This window comes from Aythya fuligula, chromosome 14 (genome assembly GCF_009819795.1).
Source record: "Aythya fuligula isolate bAytFul2 chromosome 14, bAytFul2.pri, whole genome shotgun sequence".
Classification (NCBI taxonomy): domain Eukaryota; kingdom Metazoa; phylum Chordata; class Aves; order Anseriformes; family Anatidae; genus Aythya; species Aythya fuligula.
In genome coordinates this window covers 7,955,454-7,975,902 of record NC_045572.1, presented here as the reverse complement: position 1 = coordinate 7,975,902, position 20,449 = coordinate 7,955,454, and the positions used below count along the sequence as shown (strand labels likewise).

Here is a 20,449-nt window from a genome sequence, read left to right as displayed (position 1 = left end):
TATGGGTGCTTTTTTTTTTTATTACATATATTTTTACTTGGTTCCTTTATTGAGGTATTGTTCTGGGGGAATGTGTCCTCTACCTAGAGTTGTGACTGCTAGTGCCTGAAGTAAAAGGGTGGGTATCAAGGATTTGATAGAAGGCCTCTTGTGAGTCTTGTGAGCACTGAGCATATGTGGTTGAACAGGTGGGCCCAGAAGAGTGGTGATCAATGGCATAAAGTCCTGTTGGATGCCAGGAACTCTTGGTGTACCCCGTGGATCAATACAGATTGCATTGTTTAATGTGTATGGGATTTGCTACTCCACCTGGATCTATACACATCCATGGATTTGGATGGGAATCATCTCAAGGTTCTCAAAGAGCTGACTGACATCATTATGGGAATTCTCTCAATTATTTTTCAATGTTCTTGGGAATCGGGAGAGGTCCCAGTTGACTGGAAGCTGGCAAATGTTGTACCAGTTTTCAAGAAGGGCAAGAAAGAAGACCCTGGAAACTACAGGCCTATTAGTCTCATGGCAGTGCCTGGTAAAAGTATGGAGATAATCCTGGGAGTTATTGAATCGCCTCTGAGCGAAAAAGTAGTTATTGGTCCCAGCCAAGATGGCATCCTGAGGGGTAGGTTCTGTTTAACAAATTTGATTCCTTTTTATTTTAAGATCACCCATCTAGTCGACGAAGGGAAGCCAGCTGCTGTAATCTTTTTGGATTTCAGTAAAGCTTTTGACACAGTTTCCCTTAGGATCCTACTGAGAAAAATGTCCAGCATACAGCTAGACAAAACATCATATGATGGGTGAATAATTATCTGATGGTTTGTGCTTGAAGGTTTACGTTAAATGGGGCTGCATCAGGGTATCGGCCAGTCACCAGTGGGGTCCCCCAAGGCTCTGTTTTAGAGCCAGTTCTCTTCTATGTTTTTCTAAACGATTTGTATGTAGGACTAGAAGGTATTTAGAGCAAATTTGGGCTGTGCATTTGTTTTGTGCTCTTAATCACATGGTCTGAATTATTTTTAGACCTATGAAGAGCCAGGAGGGTCAGTAGATGATCCTTATGGGTTTCTTCCAGCTTGGGATATTCTTTTTATTCTGTGTTGAATATCCTTATAAATAATCTCAATGATGGGACAGAGTGTGCCCTCTGTAAGTCAGCAGGTGCTGTAGAACGGGAATGGGGGTGAGGTGGAGAAGCGTCGGCTACTGCAGAGGGTGTTGCTGTCATCAAAAGGATCTGGAGAACCTGAAGAAATGGGCTGACAGGATCCTCATGGAGTTCCACAAGGAAAAGTGCTAAGTCCTTCACTTGGGGAGGAACAATGCCATGTTCCAGGAAAGCAGGCTGGTGGAAAAGGCTCTGGGGGTCCCAGTGGATACCAAGTTGAACATGTGCCAGCAGCATGGCCTTGCCATAAAGCAGCCTAATGATGGTTGTAACAGCAGAGTCTCTTGAACAGATCAAGGGAATATCTCGAGCAGTCCAAAGGAAGCCATACTTCCCTTCTGTTGACCAGTGGTGAGGCCAGACCCTGTCTAGTGTTTTAGAGCTGGAAGGGATCTAGCTCACAACCCTTAACCCTTGTTTCCTGGAGAGTAAACCTGCACTTGAAACTGGCCTTGCAAATAACCCTCTAAAAATGAGTCAGATATATGTTTTCCTCTACACTTCCAAAATAAATAAATAAGCAGATAAATTGAATGAAAGAAACCAAAGTCTCCATCATTCGGGAAATGATATGTTTCACATCAGTCGACATCTCTTCTGAAGTGAGTAAAAATTGGCTCTTCAGACTGTCTCGTTAAGTTCTTTGTCTTATTAAATTCTTTGGCTCCTTAAATTCTTTGTCCTGCTTGTTGTAATTGGCTTCGCAAATTACTCTCTATTCGGAAATCAGATGTATGTTTTTCTTCATCCCTCAAAGGAAAAATAAAACAGATAAAATAAAGTCAAGAAAGTAAAGTTTCTTTCCTTCAGGCAATTTGTTTCATCTCGGACAATATCTTTTCTGAAGCACCTCATTAGTAGGGTTTGGCTCTTTAAATTGGCTCGTTAAGTACTTTGTCTCGTTGAATTCTTTGGCTCCTTAATTAATTTGTCCTCCTTGTTAGGGAACGCTGTGGACCCCCCCTGTCTTTTCTGGGATGTTACACAAGGGTGAGATTGGGGAGACAAAGATCATTCTCATGGTGATGCCTGGATTCTAAGGTAAATGAACGACAAGTCTTTCTCAAAGTAATGTTAAAAACTGGTCTCCCAGTTTTGTCCCATTGCTTTCCTTCCCACTTACTCTAGCTTCTCCATGAGACAAGAGTGCAGTCTGACATGATTATTCATGGGTTTAGTTCCATGGTGTTAGAAAGCTTTAATTCCCCTTATTCCCATTCTCTTTTCCTGTATGAGTTGTGTTGGAGCATGGTGTTACCTATTCCCCTGAAGAAGGACTGTCACCACCGGCAGAAGAACAGGTGAAAACGTTGTTGGAACTACGGTGGTATGGCACTGAACATTTGGAAAAGCTCACGCTGCATTGTGCTGCAGTCATACGCTACATCACGGCCACGCAGGACACGCTTTCCTGTAAAGGTGACATGGGAAGAACACCCGAACGCAATTCCTGCCACAAAAAGGCTGCTGCTGTTGGGAGAGTCCTTGTAGCCGTATAGTTTGCAGGGAAGCTGTGTGAGCACGCCGGCGTTTGTGAAACGGCGTTTGTAAGTCGGCGGCCAGGAGCGCGTCCCGTCCCGGAGCAGTCCCGCCGCAGGCCGCAGGGTGGTGCTCGTGGCCAAGGCGGCGGCGAGCGGCTGCGAGCGGGGAGGCGGCCGAGCCCAGCGCAGCGCAGCGCAGCGCAGCGCAGCCGGGAGGCGGCGGCGAGCGGTCGTCCGCGCCGTCCTCCGCAGCAGCCGCTGCCGGTCCCGGAGTGCCGCGCTGCGGGCCGCCAGCCGAGCTCGGCGAGAGGGAGAGAGGGAGGCCGCGAGGGAGGGCGCCCGCCCTTGCCGCCGCGCTGCTGCCGGGCGCCGCTTCCCGCGGAGGACTGCGGCAGACGGAGGGTGTCCGCCGCCCCGCCATGGCGTCTGCAAGGCAAGTGCTTTGTCTGTGTGCTTTGCTGTGCGTGCCGCGCGTTCGCTGCGAGCCCATCCGCTACTCCGTAGCCGAGGAGGGGGAGAGCGGCTCCGTGGTGGCCAACGTGGCGGAGGACGCGGGGCTGACGCCGGCGCAGCTCTCGGCTCGCCGGGCACGCATTGCCTCCCCGGACGGCCGGCAGCATTTTGGCTTAGAGCGCGCCACCGGCCGCCTCGTCCTGGCGGAGCGGCTCGATCGCGAGGAGATGTGCGGCCGCTCGCTTACGTGCACGCTCGCCTTCGAGCTCCTGCTGGAAAACCCGCTGCAGTTCTTTCGTGTCGAGGTGGCCGTGGAGGACGTCAACGACCACTCGCCGGTCTTTCCCGAGGAACGAGTCACTTTTAAGATCTTGGAAACCAGCGACCCTGGCTCACGTTTCTCCGTGGAGGCTGCTCAGGACCTGGACGTTGGCAGCAACAGCATCCAGGCTTACACCATCGCTCCCGAGAACGATTACTTCAGTGTTTTTATTCGGAAACGAAGTGAGGTTGACATGCATGTAGAACTGGTATTGGAAAAGCCTCTCGACAGAGAGGAGCAGCCAGAGCTGCTTTTCAGTCTCATTGCCACAGATGGTGGCTCTCCACCTAGGAGCGGGACCACCCAAATCCACATCGTAATTCTTGATGTGAATGACAACACTCCTATCTTTACTCAGGACATGTATGTTGATCTGGTTTTGGAAAGTGCCCCAACAGGCTCTGTAGTTCTCAGAGTTGTAGCCACCGATCCAGACGTGGGAGTGAATGGAGACATCTCCTATAGGTTCAGCCAAGCAGTCAGTGAGAGCCAATTGCCTTTCACAATTGACACTCTGAGTGGTGAAATTCGTGTCACAAAGCCCCTGGATTTTGAGACCACACAGAAATATGAGATCAGTGTGCGGGCAATTGATGGTGGAGACCTCTCGGCACTCTGCAAGGTGTTGGTGGAGGTGCTGGATGTGAATGACAATGCACCAGAGGTGGTGGTGAGTTCCTTCAGCAGCCCCCTCCCCGAGAACACGGAGCCTGGGACACTGGTAGCCCTCTTTGCTGTGAGGGACCGGGATTCTGGTGTGAATGGGGAGATCAGCTGTGCCCTTGAAGACCAGCTCTCCTTCTCCCTAAGGCCAGCCTATAAGAATTACTATGAGCTGGTGACTGTGAGCGCAATGGACCGGGAGGAGACAGCTCAGTACCTTGTGGTCATCACAGCGGCAGACGAAGGTTCTCCTCCTCTCACCACTACCCAGACCTTCACCGTGGATATCTCTGATGTCAATGACAATGCCCCCGTTTTCAGCCAGACATCATACACCATGTATGTGCGAGAGAACAATATCCCTGGAGTGCTTGTTGGGGCTGTCAGTGCAGTGGACTCAGATGCAGGACTCAATGCCAAGGTGACCTATTCCCTGAGTCCTGTGCACCCCACTGAGCAGGACCCCTGCTCCTGCATCTCCGTGAACTCAGAGAACGGACATGTGTTTGTGCTGCGTCCACTGGACTATGAGCAGGTGAGGCAGCTTGAGGTGCTGGTGAGTGCCACCGATGCGGGGTCCCCTCCCCTCAGCACCAATGTCACTGTCCGCCTTCTCGTGGTGGACGAGAACGACAATGCCCCACTGGTGTTGCACCCTGCTCAGGACAGCAGCCCGCCATCCAGTGAGCTGGTGCCAGCGTCGGCTGATGTGGGGGACCTGGTCACCAAAGTGGTGGCCGTTGATGCGGACTCTGGTCAGAACTCGTGGCTTTCCTTCCACCTGCTGAGGGCCACAGACCCCGGGCTGTTTGCTGTGGGTAGCCAAAATGGGGAGGTGCGTCTGAGGAGGCCAGTGACAGAGAGGGATGCCGTGAAGCAGAAGCTCGAGGTGCTGGTGCGTGACAATGGGCGGCCACCTCTGTCGGCCACTGCAGCACTGAGCGTACTCCTGCTCAACGGCCTCTCACAGGAACACCTGCCACAGCAGGAGCTGGCTGTGCAGGATGAAGACAGCTCGCTGACAATGTATTTAATCGTTTCACTGGTCTTTGTCTCCCTCCTCTTCCTCACATCAGTCGCAGCCTTTGTTGTTTGCAAGGTGTGCAAGAGAAAGGATCTGAAAGGAGGGCACGTGCTGTATGGCACGGGCAACTTGCAGAGCAGTCTTGCTGCTGGGGCTGCTGCTGGGACCCTTCCCCACGCCTATTGCTATGAGATCAACCTCACCACGGGGTTGGGCAACAGCGAGTTCAAGTTCCTGAAGCCCATCCTCCCCAGCGTGCCACCACAGCACTCTGGCACAGGCAGGGGTGTTGCTGACACAGAGGATTTCCCTCCCGTCCCGAACTCCATGGGGGATGCAGCTCTGGACATCTCTGGTACACCATCTGTTGGACACTTTAATGGCTTTCCCTTTAACTAGGTCTGAGTCCATGTAGTGGAAAGCTTCATGCCTTGGAGCTGGAAGGGATCTGGCTAAAGATATTCAGTCTTGTTTCCTGGAGATTAAATCTGCATTTGTAATTGGCTTCACAAATGACCCTCTAACACTAAGTCAGCTGTGTGTTTTTCCTCTCCCCCCCAAAAAAATATTAGAAATTATATATATATATATATATATAAGAGAACTAAGGCCTTTGTTATCAGGCAATGATATGTTCCAGGTATGGTACTGGTGCTTCATGAGCAAGATTTGATCCTGGCTCTCTGGCTATATGCTTGTCATTAGGTAAAACGTTGAAAATCACCCTGTCTTTTTCTGTGCTGAAACACAATGTTGAGGCTGGGCAGTAGACAGTGCAGTATAACCCGCCTCCCTTTTCTGCAGGGAAGAAAGATGTTAGCCCTGTGTATCACTGCAGTGCAAGTGCTTCTCTCTTTCTTTGCTGAGTCCTGGGTGTCTCTGTGTGAGGCATGTCAGCAACATGTGTTTTTGCACTGTGTGGTCTTCCACCTCAGTTGGCATGAACCATGTATTTTACTGTGTTCTGCCATCTCATCTTCTCCAGGGCACAGCAAATACATGCAAAGCCAGACTTTGCAGTGGTCCATGTACTTGGGAGTGACTCAAAACTATAGCACAACTAACAATTCCAACAGACACTACTTATACATAGCTATGACCCTGATCATTGTGTTTGGGTGGATGGCAAGGCATCTTGATACATTGCCTCAGAGGATCTGTGTCTATAAGGCAGAAGATAGGCTTTAAAAACGAGTGTCCTTTTTTGTGTCATTGTTTTCATTGTTGCTTGAAGGGGTTCCTCAATGAAAGGGAAGTGCTATCATGGTCTGCTCTTCCAGGTTTTTGTTAGAATGCTTACATCTTCCTTTTTTTCCCTTTCTCCTTTGGCTGTGTATTTAAACATTGACTTTCGAATTCCCCTTAAGAAGGATGGACATTCAATGTATAACGATGGGTTTTTGGAAAGAAGGTGTTCTGGGACTGGATACATAAACACCCTCATGTTCTGTTGTGCTGCATTATACACTGTACCATTTTTAAGCTGGTATACCCTTGTCTGTAAAAGTGAAATGGAATGAATGCCCAAGTGCCATTCTGGCAATAAAAACGATGTTGTTGTCCTGGATCACTGTCTGTCTGGGTCCTTTTTTATTTATTATATCTATTCTTAATTGTTTCCTTTATTGAGGTATTGTTCTGGGGGAATGTGTCCTCAACCTGGAGACGTGACTGCTAGTGCCTGAAGGAAAAGGGTGGGTAGCAAGGATTTGCTAGAAGGCCTCTTGTGGGTCTTGTGAGTCCTGAGCATATGTGGCTGATCAGCTGGGCCCAGAAGAGTGGTGATCAATGGCATAAAGTCCTGTTGAATTCCAGGAACTCTTGGTGTACCCCATGGATCAATACAGATTGCATTGTTTAATGTGTATGGGATTTGCTACTTCACTTTGATCCATACAGGTCCATGGATTTGGATGGGATTCATCTCATGGTACTCAGAGAGCTGACTGACATCATTGTGGGACTTCTCTCAATCATTTTTCAATGTTCTTGGGAATCTGGAGAGGTCCCAGTTGACTGGAAGCTGGCAAATGTTGTACCAGTTTTCAAGAAGGGCAAGAAAGAAGACCCTGGAAACTCCAGGCCTGTTAGTCTCATGGCAGTGCAGGGTAGAATTATGGAGATAATCCTGGGAGTTATTGAATCGCTTCTGGGGGAAAAAGTAGTTATTGGTCATAGCCAAGATGGCATCCTGAGGGGTAGGTTCTGTTTAACAAATTTGATTTCCCATCCCGTCGATGAAGGGAAACCAGCTGCTGTAATCTTTTTGGATTTCAGTAAAGCTTTTGACACAGTTTCCCTTAGGATTCTACTGAGAAAAATGTCCAGTATACAGCTAGACAAAAACATCATACGATTGGTGGATAATTATCTGATGTGTATTGCTTAAAGTTTTATGGTAAACGGGGCTACACCACCGCAGTGGAGAGTAAAAAGTGGGGTCCCCCAAGGCTTAGTATTAGAGCCAGTTCTCTTCAATGTTTTTATAAATGATTTGGATGTAGGAATAGAAGGTATTTTGAGCAAATGTGCATTTGTTTTGTGCTCTTAGTCACATGGTCTGAATTTTTGTTGTAGAGCTGTGTGGAGCCAGGAGTTGGACTTGATGATCCATATGGGTTTCATCCCACTTGGGGTATTCCTTTTATTCTTTGATGAATGTCCTTATAAATAATCTCCATGATGGGACAGAGTGTACCCTCTGTAAGTCAGCAGGTGCAGTAAAACCAGAGTGGGGTTGAGGTAGAGAAGTGTTGGTTACAGCAGAGGGTCTTGCTGTCATCAAAAGGATCTGCAGAACCTGGAGAAATGGGCTGACAGGACCCTCATGGAGTTCCACAAGGAGATATGCAAAGTCCTTCACTTGGGGAGGAACAATGCCATGTTCCAGGAAAGCAGGCTGGTGGAAAAGGTTCTGGGGGTCCCAGTGGATACCAAGTTGAACATGTGCCAGAAGCATGCCCTTGCCATAAAGAAGCCTAATGATGGTTGAATCAGCAGAATCTCTTGAACAGATCAAGGGAATATCTCAAGCAGTCCAAGGAAAGCTGTATTTCCCTTCTGTTCACCAGTGGTGAGGCCAGACCCTGTCTAGTGTTTTAGAGCTGGAAGGGATCTAGCTCACAACCCTTAATCCTTGTTTCCTGGAGAGTAAACCTGCACTTGAAACTGGCCTTGCAAATAACCCTCTAAAAATAAGTCAGATATATGTTTTCCTCCACCCCTCCAAAATAAATAAATAACCAAAAAATAGAATGAAAGAAACTAAAGTCTCCATCATTTAGGCAAAGATATGTTTCACCTCAGTCGAGATCTCTTCTGAAGTGAGTAGAAATTGGCTCTTCAAATTATTTGTTAAGTTCTTTGTCTCCTTAAATTCTTTTTCTTCTTAAATTCTTAGTCTTGCTTGTTTAATTAGCTTCGCAAATGACCCTCTAATATGAAGTCAGATGTATGTTTATCCTCACCAGTCAAAGGAAAAATAAAATAAAACAGATAAAATAAAATTAAGAAAGTAAAGTTTCTTTCCTTCAGGCAATTTGTTTCATCTCGGACAATATCTTTTCTGAAGTACTTAATTAGTAGGGTTTGGCTCTTTAAATTCGCTCGTTAACTACTTTTTCTTGTTAAATTCTTTGGCTTCCTAATTAATTAGTCCTCCTTGTTAGGGAGCAAGTGGACCTCATCCTGTCCTTTTTCTGGGATGTAACACAAATGTGAGATTGGGCAACAGTCATTCTCATGGTAATGCCACTTGGCCATCCTTCCTTAAAAGCAAAGCAAGTCACACTCATGTTATGCACTTTAGCCATGTCCCCATGTCAGCAGGGAAAGGATGGTGTGAGTCCTGTGTTTCAATGCAGCACAAGTGCTGCTCTCTTTCTTAGCTGGTTCCTGGATCTCTGTGTCTGAGATGCATGAGCCCAGTGTGCATTTGTGATGTGTGCTTCTCCAGTTTGGCCAGCAAGAGAGATGCTTAGAAAGAGTACTATCACCTCCAGAGGACAGAAAACAAAAGTGCACAACCTGAGATCACTGTGGTTTAGAAAAGGTGGGTTGGCTGTCTTCTGGAGATTACCTCAAAGCTCTAGAAGCACCCATGATACTGGGCACGATGGTAACTATAAAACACTGTGAACTTCAGTTTGCCTGGATTCAGTTTGACCGGCAAGAAACTGCCGGACTTTTGTGAAAGGCTGCGAGTCGGCGGCCAGGAGCGCGTCCCGTCCCGGAGCAGTCCCGCCGCAGGCCGCAGGGTGGTGCTCGTGGCCAAGGCGGCGGCGAGCGGCTGCGAGCGGGGAGGCGGCCGAGCCCAGCGCAGCGCAGCGCAGCGCAGCGCAGCCGGGAGGCGGCGGCGAGCGGTCGTCCGCGCCGTCCTCCGCAGCAGCCGCTGCCGGTCCCGGAGTGCCGCGCTGCGGGCCGCCAGCCGAGCTCGGCGAGAGGGAGAGAGGGAGGCCGCGAGGGAGGGCGCCCGCCCTTGCCGCCGCGCTGCTGCCGGGCGCCGCTTCCCGCGGAGGACTGCGGCAGACGGAGGGTGTCCGCCGCCCCGCCATGGCGTCTGCAAGGCAAGTGCTTTGTCTGTGTGCTTTGCTGTGCGTGCCGCGCGTTCGCTGCGAGCCCATCCGCTACTCCGTAGCCGAGGAGGGGGAGAGCGGCTCCGTGGTGGCCAACGTGGCGGAGGACGCGGGGCTGACGCCGGCGCAGCTCTCGGCTCGCCGGGCACGCATTGCCTCCCCGGACGGCCGGCAGCATTTTGGCTTAGAGCGCGCCACCGGCCGCCTCGTCCTGGCGGAGCGGCTCGATCGCGAGGAGATGTGCGGCCGCTCGCTTACGTGCACGCTCGCCTTCGAGCTCCTGCTGGAAAACCCGCTGCAGTTCTTTCGTGTCGAGGTGGCCGTGGAGGACGTCAACGACCACTCGCCGGTCTTTCCCGAGGAACGAGTCACTTTTCAGATCCCGGAAAGGGGAGACCCTGGCTCGCGTTTCCCCGTGGAGGCTGCTCAGGACCTGGACATTGGCAGCAACAGCATCCAGGCTTACACTATCGCTCCCGAGAATGGATATTTTAGTGTCTCTTTCGGGACTCACAGTGACGATTACAAGTTTGTCGACTTGGTCTTAGATCAAACACTAGACAGGGAGGAGCAGCCAGAGCTGCTTTTGAGTCTCATTGCTACAGACGGTGGCTCTCCACCTAGGAGTGGGACCACCCAAATCCACATCGTAGTTCTTGATGTAAATGACAACGCTCCTACATTCACACAGAAGTATTACATTGGACGTGTTTTGGAAAATGCTGCAATAGGTTCTGTGATTCTCAGCGTTGTTGCAACAGATCCAGACATGGGACTCAATGGTGACATCTCCTATAGGTTCAGTAATGTTCTTGAGGACAGCCAGTCCACATTCAAAATTGACAGTATGACTGGTGAAATTCGAGTTGCAAAACCCCTGGACTTTGAGGCCACACAGAAACATGAGCTCAGTGTGCGAGGAACTGATGGTGGGGGTCTCTCAGCACTCTGCAAGGTGTTGGTGGAGGTGCTGGATGTGAACGACAATGCACCGGAGGTGGTGGTGAGTTCCTTCAGCAGCCCCCTCCCCGAGAACACAGAGCCTGGGACAGTGGTAGCTGTATTTGCTGTGAGGGACCGGGATTCTGGTGTGAATGGGGAGATCAGCTGTGCCCTTGAAGACCAGCTCTCCTTCTCCCTGAGGCCAGCCTATAAGAATTATTATGAGTTAGTGACTGTGAGCACATTGGATCGGGAGGAGACAGCTCAGTACCTTCTGGTAATCACAGCGGCAGACGCAGGATCTCCTCCTCTCACCACTACCCAGACCTTCACCGTGGATATCTCTGATGTCAATGACAATGCCCCCGTTTTCAACCAGACATCATACACCATGTATGTGCGAGAGAACAATATCCCTGGAGTGCTTGTTGGGGCTATCAGTGCAGCAGACTCAGATGCAGGACCCAATGCCAAGGTGACCTATTCCCTGAGGCCTGTGCACCCCACTGAGCAGGACCCCTGCTCCTGCATCTCCGTGAACTCAGAGAACGGACATGTGTTTGTGCTGCGTCCACTGGACTATGAGCAGGTGAGGCAGCTTGAGGTGCTGGTGAGTGCCACCGATGCGGGGTCCCCTCCCCTCAGCACCAATGTCACTGTCCGCCTTCTCGTGGTGGACGAGAACGACAATGCCCCACTGGTGTTGCACCCTGCTCAGGACAGCAGCCCGCCATCCAGTGAGCTGGTGCCAGCGTCGGCTGAGGTGGGGGACCTGGTCACCAAAGTGGTGGCCGTTGATGCGGACTCTGGTCAGAACTCGTGGCTTTCCTTCCACCTGCTGAGGGCCACAGACCCCGGGCTGTTTGCTGTGGGTAGCCAAAATGGGGAGGTGCGTCTGAGGAGGCCAGTGACAGAGAGGGATGCCGTGAAGCAGAAGCTCGAGGTGCTGGTGCGTGACAATGGGCGGCCACCTCTGTCAGCCACTGCAGCACTGAACGTACTCCTCCTTAATGACCTCTCACAGGAACACCTGCCACAGCAGGAGCTGGCTGTGCAGGATGAAGACAGCTCGCTGACAATGTATTTAATCGTTTCACTGGTCTTTGTCTCCCTCCTCTTCCTCACATCTTTCGCAGCCTTTGTTGCTTGCAAGGTGTGCAAGAGAAAGGAGCTGAAAGGAGGACATGTGCTGTATGGCACGGGCAACTTGCAGAGCAGTCTTGCTGCTGGGGCTGCTGCTGGGACCCTTCCCCACGCCTATTGCTACGAGATCAACCTCACCACGGGGTCGGGCAACAGCGAGTTCAAGTTCCTGAAGCCCATCCTCCCCAGCGTGCCACCACAGCACTCTGACACAGGCAGGGGTGTTGATGATACAGAGGATTTCCCGCCCATCCTGAACTCCATGGGGGATGCAGCCCTGGACATCTCTGGTACACCATCTGTTGGACACTTTAATGGCTTTCCCTTTAACTAGGTCTGAGTCCATGTAGTGGAAAGCTTCATGCCTTGGAGCTGGAAGGGATCTGGCTAAAGATATTCAGTCTTGTTTCCTGGAGATTAAATCTGCGTTTGTAATTGGCTTCACAAATGACCCTCTGACACTAAGTCAGATGTGTGTTTTTCCTCTCCCCCCCAAAAAACGGTGAGAAATTAAATATATATATATAAGAGAACTAAGGCCTTTCTTTTCAGGCAATGATATGTTCCAGGTCTGGTACTGGTGCTTCATGAGCAAGGTTTGATTCTGGCTCTCTGGATATATGCTTGTCATTAGGAAAAACCTTGAAAATCACCCTGTCTTTTTCTGGGCTGAAACACAATGTTGTGGATGGGCAGTTGACAGTGCAGTATAACCCGCCTCCCCTTTCTGCAGGGAAGAAAGATGTTAGCCCTGTGTATCACTGCAGTGCAAGTGCTTCTCTCTTTCTTTCCTGAGTCCTGGATCTCTCTGTGTGTGCCATGTTGGCACCATGTGTTTTTGCACTGTGTGGTCTTCCACCTCAGTTGGCATGAACCATGTATTTTACTGGGTTCTGCCATCTCATCTTCTCCAGGGCACAGCAAAAACATGCAGAGCTAGACTTTGGAGTGATCCATGTTCTTGGGAGTGACTCAAAACTATAGCACAACTAACGATTCCAACAGACACTACTTATACATAGCTATGACCCTGATCATTGTGTTTGGGTGGATGGCAAGGCATCTTGATACATTGCCTCAGAGGATCTGTGTCTATAAGGCAGAAGATAGGCTTTAAAAACGAGTGTCCTTTTTTGTGTCATTGTTTTCATTGTTGCTTGAAGGGGTTCCTCAATGAAAGGGAAGTGCTATCATGGTCTGCTCTTCCAGGTTTTTGTTAGAATGCTTACATCTTCCTTTTTTTCCCTTTCTCCTTTGGCTGTGTATTTAAGCATTGTCTTACAAATTCCCCTTAAGAAAGATGGACATTCAACGTATAACAATGAGTTTTTGGAAAGAAGGTGTTCTGGGACTGGACACATAAACACCCTTAAGTTCTGTTGTGCTGCTTTGTACACTGTACCATTTTTATGCTGGTATACCCTTGTCTGTAAAAGTGAAATGGAATGAATGCCCAAGTGCCATTCTGGCAATAAAAAGGATGGTGTTGTCCTGGGTCACTGTCTGTCTGGGTGCTTTTTTATTTACTATATATATTTTTAATTGTTTCCTTTATTGAGGTATTGTTCTGGGGGAATGTGTCCTCAACCTGGAGATGTGACTGCTAGTGCCTGAAGGAAAAGGGTGGGTAGCAAGGATTTGGTAGAAGGCCTCTTGTGGGTCTTGTGAGACCTGAGAATATGTGGCAGAACAGCTGGGCCCGGAAGAGTGGTGATCAATGGCATAAAGTCCTGTTGAATTCCAGGAACTCTTGGTGTACCCCATGGATCAATACAGATTTGCTACTTCACTTAGATCCATACAGATCCATGGATTTGGATGGGTTTCATCTGAGGGTGCTCAAAGAGCTGACTGACAAAATTGTGGGACTTCTCTCAATTATTTTTCAGTGTTCTTGGGAATCTGGAGAGGTCCCAGTTCACCGGAAGCTGGCAAATGTTGTACCAGTTTTCAAGAAGGGCAAGAAAGAAGACCCTGGAAACTCCAGGCCTGTTAGTCTCATGGCAGCGCAGGGTAGAATTATGGAGATAATCCTGGGAGTTATTGAATCGCCTCTGAGGGAAAAAGTAGTTATTGGTCATAGCCAAGATGGCTTCATGAGGGGTAGGTTCTGTTTAACAAATTTGATTTCCCATCCCGTCGATGAAGGGAAACCAGCTGCTGTAATCTTTTTGGATTTCAGTAAAGCTTTTGATACAGTTTCCCTTAGGATCCTAATGGGCACACGGTCAAGCATACGGCTAGACAAAACATCATACGATGGGAGAATAATTATCTGATGTGTATTGCTTAAAGTTTTATGGTAAACGGGGCTACACCAGCGTAGTGGACAGTCAAAAGTGGGGTCCCCCAAGGCTTTGTATTAGGGCCAGTTCTCTTCAATGTTTTTCTAAATGATTTGGATGTAGGAGTAGAAGGTATTTTGAGCAAATGTTCATTTGGTTTGTACTCTTAGTCACATGGTCTGAATTTTTGTTGTAGAGCTGTGTGGAGCCAGGAGTTGGACTTGATGATCCATATGGGTTTCTTCCCACTTGGGGTATTCCTTTTATTCTTTGATGAATGTCCTTATAAATAATCTCAATAATGGGACAGAGTGTACCCCCTGTAAGTCAGCAGGTGCAGTAAAACCAGAGTGGGGTTGAGGTAGAGAAGTGTTGGTTACAGCAGAGGGTCTTGCTGTCATCGAAAGGATCCGGAGAACCTGGAGAAATGGGCTGACAGGGTCCTCATGGAGTTCCACAAAGAGATATGCAAAGTCCTTCACTTGGGGAGGAACAATGCCATGTTCCAGGAAAGCAGGCTGGTGGAAAAGGCTCTGGGGGTCCCAGTGGATACCAAGTTGAACATGTGCCAGAAGCATGCCCTTGCCATAAAGAAGCCTAATAATGGTTGTATCAGCAGAATCTCTTGAACAAGTCCAGGGAATATCTCAAGCAGTCCAAGGAAAGCCGTATTTCCCTTCTGTTCACCAGTGGTGAGGCCAGACCCTGTCTAGTGTTTTAGAGCTGGAAGGGATCTAGCTCACAACCCTTACCCTTGTTTCCTGGAGAGTAAACCTGCACTTGAAACTGGCCTTGCAAATAATCCTCTAAAAATATGTCAGATATATGTTTTCCTCCACCCCTCCAAAATAAATAAATAACCAAAAAATAGGATGAAAGAAACTAAAGTCTCCATCATTCAGGCAATGATATGTTTCACCTCAGTCGAGATCTCTTCTGAAGTGAGTAGAAATTGGCTCTTAAGATTATTTTGTTAAGTTCTTTGTCTCCTTAATTATTTTTCTCCTTAAATTCTTAGTCCTGCTTGTTGTAATTGGCTTCGCAAATGACTCTCTAATATGAAGTCAGATGTATGTTTCTCCTCACCAGTCAAAGGAAAAATAAAATAAAACAGATAAAATAAAGTTAAGAAAGTAAAGTTTCTTTCCTTCAGGCAATTTGTTTCATATCAGACAATATCTTTTTTGAAGTACTTAATTAGTAGGGTTTGGCTCTTTAAATTCGTTCATTAACTACTTTTTCTTGTTAAATTCTTTGGCTTCCTAATTAATTAGTCCTCCTTGTTAGGGAGCAAGTGGACCTCATCCTGTCCTTTTTCTGGGATGTTAAACAAATGTGAGATTGGGCAACAGTCATTCTCATGGTAATGCCACTTGGCAATCCTTCCTTAAAAGCAAAGCAAGTCACGCTCCTGTAATGCACTTTAGCCATGTCCCCATGTCAGCAGGGAAAGGATAGTGTGAGTCCTGCCTGTGTTTCAATGCAGCACAAGTGCTGCTCTCTTTCTTAGCTGGTTCCTGGATCTCTGTGTCTGAGATGCATGAGCCCAGTGTGCATTTGTGATGTGTGCTTCTCCAGTTTGGCCAGCAAGAGAGATGCTTAGAAAGAGTACTATCACCTCCAGAGGACAGAAAACAAAAGTGCACAACCTGAGATCACTGTGGTTTAGAAAAGGTGGGTTGGCTGTCTTCTGGAGATTACCTCAAAGCTCTAGAAGCACCCATGATACTGGGCACGATGGTAACTATAAAACACTGTGAACTTCAGTTTGCCTGGATTCAGTTTGACCGGCAAGAAACTGCCGGACTTTTGTGAAAGGCTGCGAGTCGGCGGCCAGGAGCGCGTCCCGTCCCGGAGCAGTCCCGCCGCAGGCCGCAGGGTGGTGCTCGTGGCCAAGGCGGCGGCGAGCGGCTGCGAGCGGGGAGGCGGCCGAGCCCAGCGCAGCGCAGCGCAGCGCAGCGCAGCCGGGAGGCGGCGGCGAGCGGTCGTCCGCGCCGTCCTCCGCAGCAGCCGCTGCCGGTCCCGGAGTGCCGCGCTGCGGGCCGCCAGCCGAGCTCGGCGAGAGGGAGAGAGGGAGGCCGCGAGGGAGGGCGCCCGCCCTTGCCGCCGCGCTGCTGCCGGGCGCCGCTTCCCGCGGAGGACTGCGGCAGACGGAGGGTGTCCGCCGCCCCGCCATGGCGTCTGCAAGGCAAGTGCTTTGTCTGTGTGCTTTGCTGTGCGTGCCGCGCGTTCGCTGCGAGCCCATCCGCTACTCCGTAGCCGAGGAGGGGGAGAGCGGCTCCGTGGTGGCCAACGTGGCGGAGGACGCGGGGCTGACGCCGGCGCAGCTCTCGGCTCGCCGGGCACGCATTGCCTCCCCGGACGGCCGGCAGCATTTTGGCTTAGAGCGCGCCACCGGCCGCCTCGTCCTGGCGGAGCGGCTCGATCGCGAGGAGATGTGCGGCCGCTCGCTTACGTGCACGCTCGCCTTCGAGCTCCTGCTGGAAAACCCGCTGCAGTTCTTTCGTGTCGAGGTGGCCGTGGAGGACGTCAACGACCACTCGCCGGTCTTTCCCGAGGAACGAGTCACATTTCAGATCCCGGAAACCAGCGACCCTGGCTCGCGTTTCCCCGTGGAGGCTGCTCAGGACCTGGACGTTGGCAGCAACAGCATCCAGGCTTACAGCATCGCTCCCGAGAACGAGTACTTCAGTGTTTCCTTTAAGCATCCGAGAAAAAAGTTTATAGAATTGGTATTGGAAAAGCCTCTCGACAGAGAGGAGCAGCCAGAGCTGCTTTTGAGTCTCATTGCTACAGATGGTGGCTCTCCACCTAGGAGCGGGACAGCCATCATCCACATTGTAGTTCTAGACGCAAATGACAATGCTCCCGCCTTTACTCAGGAAGTTTATGTTGGTCAGGCTTTGGAAAATGCCCCAGCAGGGTCTGTGGTTCTCAGAGTTGTAGCCACTGATCCAGACGTGGGAGTGAATGGTGACATCTCCTATAGGTTCAGCCAAGCAGTCAGTGAGAGCCAATTGCCTTTCACAATTGACACTCTGAGTGGTGAAATTCGTGTCACAAAGCCCCTGGATTTTGAGACTATACAGAAATATGAGCTCAGTATGCTGGCAACTGATGGTGGGGGTCTCTCAAGCATGTGCAGTGTAGTCGTGGAGGTGCTGGATATGAACGACAATGCACCGGAGCTGGTGGTGAGTTCCTTCAGCAGTCCCCTCCCTGAGAACACAGAGCCTGGGACACTGGTAGCTGTATTTGCTGTGAGGGACCGGGATTCTGGTGTGAATGGGGAGATCATCTGTGCCCTTGAAGACCAGGTCTCCTTCTCCCTGAGGCCAGCCTATAAGAATTATTATGAGTTAGTGACAGTGACCACGTTGGATCGGGAGGAGACAGCTCAGTACCTTCTGGTCATCACAGCAGCAGACACTGGTACTCCTCCTATCACCACTACCCAGACCTTCACCGTGGATATCTCTGATGTCAATGACAATGCCCCCGTTTTCAACCAGACATCGTACACCATGTATGTGCAAGAGAACAATATCCCTGGAGTGCTTGTTGGGGCTGTCAGTGCAGTGGACTCAGATGCAGGACTCAATGCCAAGGTGACCTATTCCCTGAGTCCTGTGCACCCCACTGAGCAGGACCCCTGCTCCTGCATCTCCGTGAACTCAGAGAACGGACATGTGTTTGTGCTGCGTCCACTGGACTATGAGCAGGTGAGGCAGCTTGAGGTGCTGGTGAGTGCCACCGATGCGGGGTCCCCTCCCCTCAGCACCAATGTCACTGTCCGCCTTCTCGTGGTGGACGAGAACGACAATGCCCCACTGGTGTTGCACCCTGCTCAGGACAGCAGCCCGCCATCCAGTGAGCTGGTGCCAGCGTCAGCTGAGGTGGGGGACCTGGTCACCAAAGTGGTGGCCGTTGATGCGGACTCTGGTCAGAACTCGTGGCTTTCCTTCCACCTGCTGAGGGCCACAGACCCCGGGCTGTTTGCTGTGGGTAGCCAAAATGGGGAGGTGCGTCTGAGGAGGCCAGTGACAGAGAGGGATGCAGTGAAGCAGAAGCTCGAGGTGCTGGTGCGTGACAATGGGCGGCCACCTCTGTCGGCCACTGCAGCACTGAGCGTACTCCTGCTCAACGGCCTCTCACAGGAACACCTGCCACAGCAGGAGCTGGCTGTGCAGGATGAAGACAGCTCCCTGACAATCTATTTAATCGTTTCACTGGTCTTTGTCTCCCTCCTCTTCCTCACATCAGTCGCAGCCTTTGTTGTTTGCAAGGTGTGCAAGAGAAAGGATCTGAAAGGAGGGCACGTGCTGTATGGCACGGGCAACTTGCAGAGCAGTCTTGCTGCTGGGGCTGCTGCTGGGACCCTTCCCCATGCCTATTGCTACGAGATCAACCTCACCACGGGGTCGGGCAACAGCGAGTTCAAGTTCCTGAAGCCCATCCTCCCCAGCGTGCCACCACAGCACTCTGGCACAGGCAGGGGTGTTGATGATGCAGAGGATTTTCTGCCTGTCCATAACTCCATGGGGGATGCAGCCCTGGACATCTCCGGTACACCATCTGTTGGACACTTAAATGGCCTTCCCTTTAACTAGGTCTGAGTCCACACAGTGAAAGGCTTCATGCCTTGGAGCTGGAAGTGATCTGGCTAATGCTATTCAGTCTTGTTTCCTAGAGATTAAATCTGCATTTGTAATTGGCTTCACAAATAACCCTCTAATACCAAGTCAGATGTGTGTTTTTCTTCACCCCCCAAAAAAAGGTGAGAAATTAAATATATATATATATATAAGAGAAGTAAGGCCTTTGTTCTCAGGCAATGATATATTCCAGGTCTGGTATTGGTGCTTCGTGAGGAATGTGTGATTCAGTCTCTCTGGCTAAATGCTTGTCATTAGGAAAAATCTTGACAATCACCCTGTCTTAGTCTGTTTTCAAACACAATGTTGAGTCTGGGCTGTTGATAGTGCAGTATAGCCCTTGTCTCTTGTTTGCAGGGAAGAAAGATGTTAGCTCTGTGTATCACTGCAGTGCAAGTGATTCTCTCTTTCTTTGCTGAGTCCTGGATGTCTCTGTGTGAGTCATGTCGGCACCATCTGGTTTTGCACTGTGTGGTCTTCCACCTCAGTTGGCATGAACCATGTATTTTACTGGGTTCCGCCATCTCATCTTCTCCAGGACACAGCAAAAATGTGCCGAGCCAGACTTTGCAGTTGTCCATGTGCTTTGGAGTGACTCAGAACTATAGAAGGACTAACAATTCCAACATAGACACTACTTATACATAGCTTTGACCCTGATCATTGTGTTTGGGTGGATGGCAAGGCATCTTGACACATTGCCTCAGAGGACATTTGTCTACAAGGCAGAAGAAAGATAGACTTTAAAAAGGAATATCCTTTTTTGTGTCATTGTTTTCATTCTTGCTTGAAGGGTTTTCTCTGTGAAAGGGAAGTGTTATCATGGTCTGGTTTTCCAGGTTTTTGTTAGAATGCTTACATCTTCCTTTTTTATTCCCTTTCTCCTTTGGCTGTGTATTTAAGCATTGTCTTATGAATTCCCCTTAAGAAGGGCTGATACCCAACCTATAACAATGGCTCTTTGGAAAGATCGTGATATGGGACTGGATACATAAACACCCTCATGTTCTGTTGTGCTGCATTATACACTGTACCATTTTTATGCTGGTATACCCTTGTCTGTAAAAGTGAAATGGAATGAATGCCCAAGTGCCATTCTGGCAATAAAAAGGATGGTGTTGTCCTGGGTCACTGTCTGTCTGGGTACTTTTTTATTTAATATATATATTTTTAATTGTTTCCTTAATGGAGGGTTTGGTTTGGTGGCATGTGTCCTCAACCTGGAGATGTGACTTCTAGTGCCTGAAGGGAAAGGGTGGGTATCTAGGATTTGCTGGCAGGTCTCTTGTGGGCCTTGTGAGCACTGAGCATAAGAAGCGGCCGAGCAGCTGGGCCCAGAAGGGAGGTGATCAGTGGCATAAAGTCCTGTTGGATGCCAGGAACTCTTGGTGTCCCATATCGATCACCACTGATTGCATTGTTCAACATGTGTGGGATTGGCTGCTCCACCTGTATCGATACACCTCCATGGATTTGGATAGGTTTCATCTCAGGGTGCTCAGATAGCTGACTGACTTCATCATGGGAATTCTCTCAATTATGTTTCAGTGTTCTTGGGAATCGGGAGAGGTCCCAGTTGACTGGAAGCTGGCAAATGTTGTACCAGTTTTCAAGAAGGGCAAGAAAGAAGACCCTGGAAACTACAGGCCTATTAGTCTCATGGCAATGCAGGGTAAAATTATGGAGATAATCCTGGGAGTTATTGAATCACACCTGGGGGACAACACAGTCATTGGTCC

General features: G+C 49.7%; 2 protein-coding genes across 2 annotated transcripts; both read left to right on the top strand.

Moving 5' to 3' along the window:
* The first annotated feature begins 2,884 nt into the window (after nt 1-2,884).
* On the top strand, nt 2,885-5,701 carry LOC116494800 (protocadherin beta-15-like). The gene has a single exon (XM_032196885.1). It carries the CDS (start codon nt 3,069-3,071, stop codon nt 5,508-5,510), a length of 2,442 nt encoding a protein of 813 aa, XP_032052776.1. The 5' UTR covers nt 2,885-3,068; the 3' UTR covers nt 5,511-5,701.
* Nucleotides 5,702-9,478: 3,777 nt separating this feature from the next.
* On the top strand, nt 9,479-19,841 carry LOC116494764 (protocadherin beta-15-like). The gene is made up of 2 exons (XM_032196828.1): nt 9,479-10,344; nt 16,906-19,841. The coding sequence occupies exons 1-2, from the start codon at nt 9,663-9,665 to the stop codon at nt 18,663-18,665; spliced, it is 2,442 nt and encodes an 813-aa protein (XP_032052719.1). The 5' UTR covers nt 9,479-9,662; the 3' UTR covers nt 18,666-19,841.
* Nucleotides 19,842-20,449: the final 608 nt, after the last annotated feature.

Coding starts and splice junctions, on each gene's coding strand:
- LOC116494764 (XM_032196828.1), top strand. CDS start 9,663: ATGGCGTCTGCAAGGCAAGTGCTTTGTCTGTGTGCTTTGCTGTGCGTG. Junction 10,345..16,905: donor AATCCACATCGTAGTTCTTG/ATGTAAATGACA, acceptor TTGTAGTTCTAG/ACGCAAATGACAATGCTCCC.
- LOC116494800 (XM_032196885.1), top strand. CDS start 3,069: ATGGCGTCTGCAAGGCAAGTGCTTTGTCTGTGTGCTTTGCTGTGCGTG.